Raw genomic sequence first — 13,433 nt, 5'->3', positions numbered from 1 at the left:
TTAGGAGTAAAGATATATGTACCGTTAAGTATTACAGTCGTCTGCTGGCCAAGAAATACTTCTGAGAACACAGTTGTGCTCCAGAAGATTTTCACTTGTAAGATGTTCATGTCCAAGGCACTATGGAATGGAATGTTTTCGATATCCTGGTTGGAAGCTGACAAGAGTTGAACCCATGAAATGTTTGTCTTCATTTTTACCCAGAACAACAGTAGTACATCCTCATGGTTTGGAGTGTAAATAAGAGTTTTTAGAAACTATGTTCTTGTCCAACCAGTTTCTCTTTCATCAGTGCGGATATCAACGTTAGGGTTAAGATATTTCCCAATGAGATGATGTGAACAAACACGTGAGTAACAAGGACACCACAACTTGTGATGAAAGATGAGCTGGTGTTTTGCGTGCTTGGGCAATATGGCCGAGTTATGATTGAATCTCTAGTGTGCACTATGGATAATAGCGGAATGTTTTACTACGTATCTTCATCAACACCAAAGTTTTGATATTCAGATTTAGGCATTATTTTGTGATAATTTTTAAAACATTTTGCACACATACCAATCTCTTGATCATTATTAAACAAAGTTATCTGATTTTAAAACATCAAACAAACAGTTGTGCTTGGGAAGTCTTATATTTCCAGCAGATTTCTTGGTTTTAATGTCACTCCTACAGATCTACCTCTCATTGTGAGAACGGTGCTGTATTAGATGTTTTAAAGTCTTCGTCTCTGTAGAACAAATAGAAAGTAATGTGAAAATGATAATTGATAATATTTGAGTATATGAATTATATAATATATTGTTAAGATAACGTATAATTAACACATATAGTCATTTAGGGACATGTCGGCATTACTTCTGTTCGTGCTAGGAGTTTTGACATATTAGGAAAGGCACGTGTGTAAATAAGGTTTGGCGTGTAACAGGGTGGTCTCCTATGTCCATTATTGTTCAACAAGTCATTGGGGTGATACACATCAAAACCAAAAAGCAACACTATGCACAAATGGTGGTTTCGACCTTTGGGTAAGGTTAGGGTAGAGATAAAGCTTTCTATATGCTATTTTTTAGGGGGTGGACTGATTATGGAAGACAAAATGTCATTTTTGACGTTTTTCTCACAAAATGCTTAAAACTGTTTTTAGTATTCAGTTTATGGTTCAAACTTTCCTATTTCGTTAAAATGATTATTTGTGATATGTTTTGTGACATGATCTAGTAATTTAGTTACGTAATTAGTGACTAAAGCAAGTGCGTCATCGATAAAGGATGAAATGTAAAACCAAGGAAATCATCTTTGATGGCACAAAGCCATGTGTTGGTGAGTGGTCTCTAGGCATGAACAAATCTTTAGGCCGACCTCTATAAGGAATCAACATGGCTGGAAACCCCACCTTTCTAATATTTTACCAGATTTAGTGTGGGACCAAAATGTAGTGACAACAACTTCTCGGTGTTTGACACTGAAAAGTTTTACACTCAGTTGTGTGTTTTAAGTTGGCAGAAAATTCCATTCTGCATGACCACGGCACTAAAGAAGTTCTAAAATCACGTTTAGAATACAACAAATTTAAAATCACTTTATTTAACATACAACAAAATTTTAACAAAGAAATTTTATTTCATTATACTCAAAACAATAGATGGTGCTCAAGAATTATAACAAAAAAAAGTTTTTCCCCTCTTTCCAATAAATGTGCGCTTAATGAAATATGTAATATAAAGAGCACTGTTTATACAGTATACCGTTTTAAGAAAGGCACAGTTAGACTACATGCAACTACAGTTTTTTTATTTAATCAAAGTACGGAGAGGCGATTTTCTAGAACCGTGTATTTTTCAACACGTAAATCTTTTTTCTTTCTTTTTTAAATTGCATATCATTTTCTAGTACATGGTATTGTGCATATTCATCATTGTCACATCGTCTTAAATCAATTTTCACTTTTTATCATTATATTCTTGAGATTACATTTGTATATATACATATACACTTGGATACATGGATCATCCTGGCGATGTGACCAGAATCCTAAAAATATAGATTGATCTTCGTATACGTCAATATTCATTTTTTTCTGTCGAGATTTGAGAGTAAGGAAACAAGAGAATCGGTAGAACTGATAGATGCTCCCCGAATAAACACTGATTCCAAAAGTGCTACTTTGACAGTATTATGTTTGAAAATAAAAAAGGGCAATAACTCCTAAATTATGCTAAAGAGAGTTACGTTTCTTGTACACTGAACTTCTCCTTATCGAGATATAACTACCTGTGAGGTTTCATGTTGATACCTCTTATAGTTTTTGCGATATGTTCCGGACACAATTATGACGGGCGGAAAAAACGATGACTTTATGCTCTCCCTTTTGGGAGCAAAAAAAAAGTGGGAAGTAGGGGGTGGGGGGGCCGTTATCGAATGGCTTATTGCGAAGTCTATACCAAATTAATTCCTAATGTTAGATCACGTTCCTCTTTAGATAAAGCCTTCATCATCTTCAATCACAATATTTGAGTCATTGTTTCTTGTAGTGGTTTCAGTATTCGGTGCGGGGTTATTATCAGTTGGTTTCGGTTTCGCAACTGCGCCGACGCGAGGAATAAATGTTGACGGAGGCGGGAATGGAGTCGACACTTCGTCGTGTTCGTCGTCGTAATCTCCGGGAGCGGGGCTTGCTAACCAGACGTCACGTGACGTAACCTGTCCAGTACTCTTTGCTGAATTATGAGATTTGTTATTTGCATAACCATCGTCATCATCATCTCCGCTATCGTACTCGTTGTATGGTTCTACCCGGGAACCTCCGCCACCACCACCAACGCCGCCACTGAAACAATATTTTAAAAGACGGGTTTTGATTTCTGATAATTTCATTGGTTCTTTAAGGAACCTGTGATAATATACTTACTACAATATCTTTTATAATCAATCTATTTCGTGATTCTATCAAAGGATGTCCTTTTGTGACGATCATTTTGTGGTCTTTGTTGTTCTCAGACTGTAGAAACATACTCTATATTGTTTTCGAACGCTGGAATAATGAATTTAAAGTGAAATGCCTTAATGTTTTCGATATTATCATTATTATTATTACATTCTTCACGGTCCGTCAAGACATAAAAGGTCATGAGGGCCATCAAACGGTAAAACACACAGCGAGGTTTGGATATGGGTCGCTTTTTAGAATAATACAACACTAACAATTCAAAGTCTCTATTAGGCTAGACGTCATTGGTTGAACATTTGATCATTATACATCCATGTAACATTTCACGTCAATTACTGAAAAGTTGATGGTTCTGCGTGTCGAACAGTAATTCCGAGTACTTACGCCCCTGCGCCGGCTGCAGCACCGCCACCCCCACAACAGCATGCGATGCCGAAGATGAGAGCGAAGACGAAGAGAAATCCGATTACACCCATATAGATTGTACAAGGCATGCCATTCCAGCCGATTTCGATCACCCCCGGGATCATCTCATAGCAGAAGTATTTTTTCTCTTCCTCTGTAATACGTAGAGAAATACATGTTATTTGTGTGTATGCAGCCACTCCCCGCTCCCCGGGATTTGTATCAAAACAGTGCCTAACTATATGTTCCTAACATAATGCCATCCAGTATTGCCCATCCTCAATACTCCATATGTTACGATTCTTTTGCTCTCTGCACACCTGGAACATTTAAGGTTCCACGTGCGGCACTTTGTGGACAAGACGAAGAGACCGGTTTGGTCCTTTGATGTACATCAGACGAATCTTGAAATCGCACAACAGTGCATTGTAAATAATGGCTTTGATGTCGATCGTCGTTCCTTTCTGTGATTGGTCAGTTTTTTCGTCTGGAACCAACCAAAATACTTCGCTTGAGCCTTCAATTTTCCACGACATGTTCCGGGGGTGGAGAGAGCGAAAGTGATCGTAACCCCTGGAGTATTGAGGACGCGTATAGACTGTAATCATATCAAAAGTGCCAACCTGTGTCTTTCAGAAGGAAAACATGCGAAACAATATTCGGTGAATCATTCAAAGAGAATGAGAAACTGTAAATGAGATTTTTTTCTAATTCCACTCATTTCAAATATTTTTAGTACTACAACGAAAATCTATAGCAATGTCTACTCACCCGGCGGCGACGTTGTAGGACCTGAAATAATACAATTCGCATTACAAATAGATAATAAAAAACATAATACATATTGAAAAAAGCAATTATTCATGATTACAATAACTTAGAACACGTCTCTTTCAAATCATTAGATTTTGGAAATTAAAACATTTGAACTAGTTACAGGTAAATAGCTTTGTGTGTTAATAATGAAATTTTCGAAGTAATCTTTGATATATATATATATATGTCTGTGTACAGATAATTATTATTTCTGATCTTCTTGTTTTTGGTTTGATTTCGATTGTTTTGAATTTAAATAGTTATTGGAATATTTGAAATTAAGTGAATGATTCTCAATAAAATCTTATATGAAACAAGGATCAGACGTCATGATGCCTGGACACCCAGCTGTAAAAAGTAATACAAGTACTGGGGAAGTTGTCAAGCGAGAGACCTGTGTCCTTTTAAATCGCTTGCGAAAATGTCTATGACTTATTGGCTGGGCAAAAGTTATGTTCCTCGGTGAAGACATTGTTTCCGGATTTCCATTTTATTTTATTTTTTTAGTAAAATTTGTTGATCGTGTGACTTACCCAAGGTCTTGTCGATATCAGTAGTTTGTGGGCCGTCTCCGTATGATGTATACGCAAGTACGCTGACAACATATTTGGTGTCATAATCTAGAGAGCTAATGACGTAATTGAAAGTTGTGTTGCTGACGTCAGCAGTTTGTGGGGTCCAGTTATCCAGAGCGAAATATATAATCTTGTAGCCTGTTAGGTCACGAATACAGAAAAAACTTGTTTATAGCAATGAGCTTTCTGACAAAATAGTCTCAAAAATAAATGTAAAATAAAGCATTTTTATAACTTCATGTTTTGTTTGTTTGCTTTTTGAAGAGAGGAAAACTGTGGTAGTTGGTCACTAGTCCAGAAAAAGAAGTTGATAAAAATTTTTTTCACCGATCTCACCAAGAAGTACGCCGTTCCTGTAAATTTCCTCTACCTCGTCCCAAACAACATCGACCTCTGAGTAGGAAATTCCTGTCGCGTTGACGTAATTTGGGGCACCATTAGGGGCTGAAAGTGAAATGTTTGTAAGTATACTATAGACATGTCATGCTAGAAAGGCTATTTTACGACGGTTAAAATTTTCTCTGTTTAAATAATAGCATGAACCAAAATGTATGTATTTTTCCCACGAAAGTCAAGATACCAACTTTGCTTTTTTATCAGTTATATCATCAAAGTGTTTTCTTCTGTTCTCTCAAAAATTATAACTTTTACTACCCATAATACCGTATCGATATCGGTTCTGGAAAGTTATGTATTTTGGACCAGTCATTTTGTCCAGCTGTATTACGTGAACTATTGACCAGCGTGACCTCACACCAGGATGGTTTTGGTTGTACAAACATGTCACGCATCCAGAAAGAAAAAAAAACATAGTCTACCAATCCATATTTGAACGCCAGTATGTTGTTGCCGTCTATCAATGAGCCACATCTCAATGCAATTTTTCTCAGAAGTCCGAACATGCGCTTCTTTCATTGAAAAACGGTGATTTAAAAATCATTATAATTGGTGACTTATTTCTTATTTGAATTAACTAGCGAGTTGTTGACCGACAGATGCAAAAATAACTTCATTTAAATAGTTGCTGTTATAAAATGAAGTTTACCAAGAAATGAGGCTCATTTGAATCTAACCCTTTGTTTTTCACCGGTCAGTTTTTTTTTTAAAATAAATATTATAATATGAGCAAAATTCAATTCATTTAAGTATTTGTTTGGTGGCAATTCGTTTACATGGCGTAGCTTTGGAGGTACAATTCTTAAGGGGTCCGAAACTAATGCACCAAATTATTAACACCTTATATGGAATTAATTTATTTAAAATGTCATCTTTCAAATGCGACTTTGGTCTTAAATTAAACGATGGAGACATTGGAAGACCGTTCCTGTAAACAACTAGATATTAAATAGAAACCTTAATGTGGCGTGATATGATTGATAAATCTAATTTTGACATGTTAAATGCAACCATCGCAGGAAGTATCTCCGACGCACGTTATCATGAAATCGGTCTCAAATCGAAGCTTCTGTTAATAGCGTGAAAAATAAGCTTATTGGTGAGGCTGGGATCTGCTGTAAAATATCGTCTGCAAGTTCTGTGCGTTTACATTCAAAGTGACATTAATGTCATTTTAAGGAGATATATATCGAAATATATCGAAAAAACAAACACATCTTACCGTCTGCCATAGATTTACAGTCAATTGTGACATCGGCCTCGTTTCCGCTGGCGGTATAACAGTGTAAGTTAGCCGTGTAAACAGCGAACTTCCCAACACCATACACAGTGTACGTCTGTACCAAGTAACCAGGGATCACCATTTGCTGAAAAAATTCAATTATGCGTTATTTTCTTAAAATTATCATGTTAATGAGTGTTACATGTATATGCCATTCCACTATTACTTTAAGGTACACGTGTCGCACTTACTTCTGTGTATTCAGCTGCCACATAGAAACATACCGAAAAAAATTATTGTATAAAATATCTGCCAACATGCTCAAAACATTAATTGTGTTAAAATCCCTTATTATGCATATGTTTGTTCAATTTCATAACTGTTCGAAAAAACGGACATGCAGCCATCTTGTATTTTGACGATAAGTTGTTTTTTTTTATACTTACTGGGAAATTGTTCACCTGTAGACCTTCTGACCGGAAGATGATACCTACAGGGTAATTGTTCACCTGTAGACCTTCTGACCGGAAGATGATACCTACAGGGTAATTGTTCACCTGTAGACCTTCTGACCGGAAGATGATACCTACAGGGTAATTGTTCACCTGAAGACCTTCTGACCGGAAGATGATACTTACAGGGTAATTGTTCACCTGAAGACCTTCTGACCGGAAGATGATACTTACTGGGAAATTGTTCACCTGAAGACCGTCTGACCGGAAGATGATACTTACTGGGAAATTGTTCACCTGAAGACCGTCTGACCGGAAGATGATACTTACTGGGAAATTGTTCACCTGAAGACCGTCTGACCGGAAGATGATACTTACTGGGAAATTGTTCACCTGAAGACCTTCTGACCGGAAGATGATACTTACAGGGAAATTGTTCACCTGTAGACCGTCTGACCGGAAGATGATACTTACAGGGAAATTGTTCACCTTCTGACCGGAAAATGATACTTACTGGAAAATTGCCCTCTTGTAGACCGTCTGAGTGGTAGATGATACTTACCGGGAAATTGTCGACCTGTAGACCATCTGACCGGGAGATGGTAAGGTGGTAGCCCTGCACTTGGCTTGTAGGGTCGTTCGGTCGGACCCAGGTAAAAACAAAAGTTGTTGAATTCGGGGACGAACATGCAAAATTCGAAGGCATAACTGAAAAAATATTGAACAATACGAATAAAAACCATGTTACTTTTATTTTTCATTCTTTTGTTTATTTTCCCTCTCTTACTATTGTAAAAACACAGACAAAAGCCCCTTTATTCAGAACATTACGCCAGGACCCTGAAGTGTTTTCATTGTCTGTGCCAATCAGAAACAAATCGATTGTGATGTCATTATATAGACAATGACGTTACGTCATGAATTAATAATGGCGTAACAAAATGGCTGCCTCTGTTCGATTTGCCCTCGAAATCTTTATTTATTAAATCTCGTTACATCCCCATCAGTTTCCAAGCAAAACGTAAAGTTAGTATCAACATATAGTGTAATATTGCGCGACCATGAATGAATTCATGAATGAATTTACAATAAAAATAAAGAAACGCAGAAAGGAGAAAGGAAAGACTTCGAATTATGACGGACATTATATCGAGGTTTTCTTGTATTTATGAGATTTCATTTATTTTATGTCTTTCTCGAAAATAAATATTCAAATAAATAAATAAAAATAAAAAACAGACACATTTACAGACGTCAGTAGAGATGTAAAATAAATTAGAAAATAAATAAATAAATAGATAAACATCAAATATTGAAATATTACTAACATGTCTATTGATTTCTTCCACCCACCCTTTTTATGTATTTTGAAGTGCTTTAACTTATTTGCGTACAAACGATCAATATATACTTACATTGTCCAAACGCCGGAAGAAAAAGTCCAAATATGATTAAAATTCCACAGGGACTCTCCATTTTTGTTGTGTAATCGATTACATAGAAAATACAGAATTTTAATTAAATTAATGAAGTTTCCTTTCAATGTTTCGTAACTTTCAATTCAACAGTCTACCCCATATTTCAACCTTAAACATACAGTGGAGTAATAGTACTTAATCAATATAGCTGGGTTCAAATCTGAACGCATTGTTATCTTAACAATATTTAAGCTTAATTTGATCTGTCATTCGGGGCTTTTTCAAATATTTAACACCATCGATGTGAAAAGTAATTAAAATGTCACAGAATTTTGGAACATTTTTTCTTCAGTTTTTCCATTAATATAGATGTTATTTTGTCAAGATTAAGCTAACATTGGCCGAGCTAAAAGGCAATGTTAGATGTACCATAATTCTATTTTGGCAAATAGGCAAAACCAAAGCTTAAAGAATTATTATATGTCCAACTGTATCAAGTATTATCAGCTTAATGTAAATTACAGATTTTAAAACATTTTTAAAAAAATGTGTAAAATGTCATTATTTTCGGTTGGTAACAGATTAAACCCGGGGACGCGTGTATTTTAGTCTTATTTCTTTTCATAGTGACAATATAGCACCGTTTTATAGATTTCAATACTAAATTGGGTATGACGTCATCCTTACCAGGCCTCTATTTCACGAATCTTCCTTAATTTAAGGAAATCTTGACTAATATAGAAAACTATCATGTAACTTCAGGAAAAAAAAAAACTTAGATTAAAAAGATTTTTAAAACTTTATTTTATACTTTTCTATAAGCAATTTTTAGTTACTGAAAATTCATTAAGTTAGGTTAAGGAAACTGCAGCCTGTAATCGTTGACCAGCGGTCAGTAGGTCACCGTATGACGTTTTTATGGATATGTAATTTTCATATACATTACGTACGTCAACATTGCTTTAAAGCAATAAAAGGGTAAATAATCAAATTATAAAATTAGGCAACTTCTTACATAGAAATTATATACATGTAGTTACACGTCTTTGAAAAGCTCACGAAGTCACTACCAAATAAACGAATTTGAATTCTGTATGGAAATTTGACAAACGGATGATCTCATAGAATAGGTGAATTTGAACCGAAAACATCCTTGGTCCATTCTGACAGTTTCTCAAAAAGAAAAATAAATAAAAAAGTTTTTTGATTGATATAAATAACATAATTTGAAATTGAAAATCGTATATGTGGTCAAATTAGTGTCTACTGCAATTGCACCAGTAAAACGTATGTTGATCTATCAGGTGTGCTGAATGTGTATAAATTCCTTAGAGAGGTGCGATGTTTTCTTGTCAAATTAAGGACTGACATCGATCTGTCAGCGTAAATACAAAAAACAAAAACAAAAAACAAAACAAAACAAAAAAAATGCATTCTGACATAAAACTGCACACACATGCACACGTGTTTTTGTCACTAATGACAAAATAAAAACTTTGTACTGGCATTTTGAAATATTCACAGTGGGCGTTTTCGGAGTACACTCTTTCTCAATGTAAGTACATTGTACCCGGCAGATTATCTTTGAACCTGTTTCCAATAATACGTCTAGTTCGTGTTATGCTAATCCGGTATACAGGACTAAATCTCATAATACCGAGCCTATAAGGTTAGGGTAATGTTGGACTTAGGGAGGTATGCTATACATGTATATTTATCTCCTTTTCAGAAGAATTCGACAATAAAGATGGCTCAGTAATATGTTACACACTAATAATTTTCCCATCTTTAAAACTTGATAAATAAACTATATAGAAACTGTATTTTCGTATGTCCAAAAACTTTTACTTCTGAAAAGTGTTGCATTTATTAACTCGAATGTCCTCGTGTCCGTTTCATTGTCATTGTGTATGTGTGTGTTCTGGGACTTATTCAAGTTGTATTTAACGTCGCATAATTGCAGTTAGTTATTTTCTCTTAATGATTAGGCATGGAAACATGAAATATATTAGGTTTTAGTTTAGTTGAAACATTTTTTTATTGACAAAACAATATGTCAAAGGGATTGGTCTGAAAGTTTTACCACCTTATGATCGACTTCTCCCATCAATATATATACCATATAGTACAACAACAATAGTCACATGGGGGCATCTATAGTATTAACCTAAGAGACAAAAAACGGATTAAATAGCCACTTGAGCTATTACATTGATATAAGAGAGACAGAGACAGAGAGAGAGAGAGAAGCGGGGGGGGGGGGGGGGGGGGGGGGTATATGCATACTGTAAAATCACATTTTTTCGTGGGTGTTCAAAAGTCGTGGTTCTTTAAAATGTTCGTTTGCGTGGATAAATTTTGCTCACGAAATTCACAAGTAATATTTTAATCCATGTCAATTTGATCTGTTTATCATTTCCTCAAACATATGAAAATCGTGGATAATGAGTAAGAACGGAAATAAAAACACCAAGACAATGACAAACCTGATATTTATAAGCTATTTATAACGGAGGATACAATATCTCCTTGATTAATGAGAGGATGCTAAAACCTAGACCAACGAGAGGATGTTAAAACCTAGATCAATGAGGATGTTAAAACCTAGATTAATGAGAGGATGTTAAAACCTAGATTAATGAGGGGTGTTAAAACCTAGATCAACGAGAGGATGTTAAAACCTAGACCAATGAGAGGATGTTAGCGTCTGGATTGATGGAGGATACAACCTCTCCTCCATTAATGACAGGATGTTAAGATCTGAATCATATCCACAACTTGTCACTATGACTGTGATTATGTCGAGAATTTCTATCTGTCAATCATTTTAACTGTCAAACATCCTTTACTAGTGGTGGACGTTTGTGATTTTGTAACGGCAAGGCAATTGTAGAATTTCTAGGCTAAGTGATTTAGTGCAGCAGATGGTGTTGTTTGAGGTTCGGACAGGGCTCAAGTTAAAAATGGTCTTCCTTGTCAACTGTGTTACAATGTCTAAATATTGGTAAATCAACACAAGGCATCATACAGATATATATAATGAAAGTTTTCAGATTTGAGGTAAATGTTGTGATTGTACCTGAATTTGATACTAGTACATATCTATTATGTACATCTAGAGTGTATATTTATATATTGATTGAGTGGTTGTATCTGTTGAAGATTTATAACTAACCCTCTCATTTCAGATCACTTTGGATTAATCCTTTAATTCCTTAAACAGTGTATGTGTCTGACCCCTGCGTGATCACTGGGTCAGTAACTGACCTGTATACACCATTCACACTGGACACCGGTCAAGCTTTAAGGTACTTAGAGTCTGGTTGCTCAACAGCTTGAAGTTCATGCCAAAATAAATTAAGATATAAAAATATCCGTACCTCTATTATAGTGAAGTGGTCAGCTGAAGAGATTGTAAAATTAATAAGTGTGAGACACCTATTAAATAAAATATCTAGGTTTTGTTCAGCACGAGACATTCTTGTCAAACACTTAAGTGAACATACATGAAATTTCTTTCTTATTCTCCAATGAATTGATCACAGGACTACAACCATGAGTTAAATCATTTTTACAAGTTTCTTAATTTTCTTTTAAACTTATCTGATCATATTTTTTAAGAAATTCTTTCAGAAACTAATTGAAGGAAGCATATAACAAAAGCCAAATTGAGTTTGTGTTGACAGCATTTATCCAATATAATGATAGATATTGATTGTGTCACCCAATCAGCAGCCAGCGAAATGTGTCACTCTGTCACTCTGTATCAGTTGGTGGCTACTCACTGAAACATGCAGGAAGCCACATTTGGATACACAGAAGACCATGAAAGACCAGAATCCTTCCATCAGAAAAAAAGCTTTATTTATATAGAAAACAGATAAATGTTTATCCGTTTTCAAATTTTAAAAATCCTGATATATCATAATCAAGAGTCTCAATGTATTACTGCCTTAAGCTTTTACATCAACAACATTCAAAGTCGCGGTTTAGGAGAAGTTATTTGAACATTTAAAGAATTTAATTCATGACATTGGTTTGTTTCTTCCCAAACATTTAGTCAGGATTCATCACAGGAACCTATAAACAAAAACCTTGATTCTTGACCTTTTGGTTGAAAGTTATTTAAAGACTTTAACATCTTTGAACCCTGTTTGTCCTGGAATAACGGTCAATGTCATTTTTTTCAGTACACCTTGTTTGGATTTATCCCAGGAGTCTACCAATCAATTATTATGACTTTAGACATTTTAGAAGTAGTCTCAATTGAAGGTCTGAATATATCCGACCCTTGTGAAGTTGAATATGGGTCAAGGTTATTTCTTTTTTTTTAAACTGTATTGAGCTTCATCCAGGAGGTACACCAGCCATATATCATGACTCTAGACCTTTTGATTAATCAGAAGTTGTTTGAAGATTTTAACAAATTTAGCTCCTAGGGTCATTTCTTTTCACAAACTTTGTAAGGATTAATCTCAAAAAACCTATTATTTCAGTGGCAACTTGAAGGTTTCAACCTATTTGACCCCTGTGACCTTGAATATAAGTCATTATCCATGGAATCATGGAGAAAAATATCATGATTCTGGGCAATGTTCATTGAGCAGAAGTTGTATAAAGTTAAATATATGGCAAAAACACCACACCACAGCATAAACATTCTTTGGGCCAGGTGAGATAGAAATGAATCTTTAAAGATTTTATAAAAACAGCTGTGGACTATTTTTCAGATTTTCAAGGAAACATTAAAAGTTTACAACACAGGGAATTGGATTACTGTTCTGGTTAAGGGTGGTCAGGTGGTGCAGTGGTAATACATTCACTTTCCACCTAGTCGACTGAATTCTCAGAACATAAGTGAAAAGCTACAAGGGCACCTGCCTGACCACATTTGTTTTTTCCCGGGTACTCGGGATTCCTCCCATAATAAGACCCCTCGTGCACTTACATTTTGGCCAACAAGAATGACAAGATGAAATAACTTTTTTCGCAATTGTTGTAAAATATATCAAGTTTATATTCTATAATAAGTATTTTTTATAAATTTCTGCTTCTCCTTTGAACACATCCTGGATCTTACGGGCTCCACTCCTCTCTGAGGACGGGTATCTCCACAAAATTGTATAAAGTAAAGAAAAAGGCTAATTTGTAAGTACTAAAAGGTTAACATTATCAAAATGAAATCATCTTAAGAGAGTT

At 35.2% G+C, this 13,433-nt stretch overlaps 1 protein-coding gene across 1 annotated transcript; it reads right to left on the bottom strand.

Annotated features, from left to right (window-relative positions):
- Positions 1-2,478: 2,478 nt before the first annotated feature.
- LOC132565369 (contactin-5-like) lies at positions 2,479-8,292 on the bottom strand. The gene is made up of 8 exons (XM_060230006.1): positions 8,232-8,292; positions 7,379-7,524; positions 6,365-6,509; positions 5,083-5,190; positions 4,705-4,884; positions 4,127-4,147; positions 3,335-3,509; positions 2,479-2,830 (listed from the first exon to the last, which is right to left on the bottom strand). The coding sequence occupies exons 1-8, from the start codon at positions 8,290-8,292 to the stop codon at positions 2,479-2,481; spliced, it is 1,188 nt and encodes a 395-aa protein (XP_060085989.1).
- Positions 8,293-13,433: the final 5,141 nt, after the last annotated feature.

This window comes from Ylistrum balloti, unplaced genomic scaffold (genome assembly GCF_031769215.1).
Source record: "Ylistrum balloti isolate Yb309-2 unplaced genomic scaffold, AGI_CSIRO_Ybal_v1 Utg369720, whole genome shotgun sequence".
Taxonomy (NCBI): Eukaryota; Metazoa; Mollusca; class Bivalvia; order Pectinida; family Pectinidae; genus Ylistrum; species Ylistrum balloti.
This window is presented reverse-complemented; position numbering and strand designations above follow the sequence as displayed.

Excerpts from the sequence above, each read along its gene's own strand:
- LOC132565369 (XM_060230006.1), bottom strand. The coding sequence starts at position 8,292 with ATGGAGAGTCCCTGTGGAATTTTAATCATATTTGGACTTTTTCTTCCG. Across the intron at positions 6,510-7,378 it reads TACAGGTCGACAATTTCCCG|CAAATGGTGATCCCTGGTTA; the intron begins GTAAGTATCATC and ends GAATTTTTTCAG. Across the intron at positions 4,885-5,082 it reads CAGGAACGGCGTACTTCTTG|GCTACAAGATTATATATTTC; the intron begins GTGAGATCGGTG and ends GTGACCTAACAG.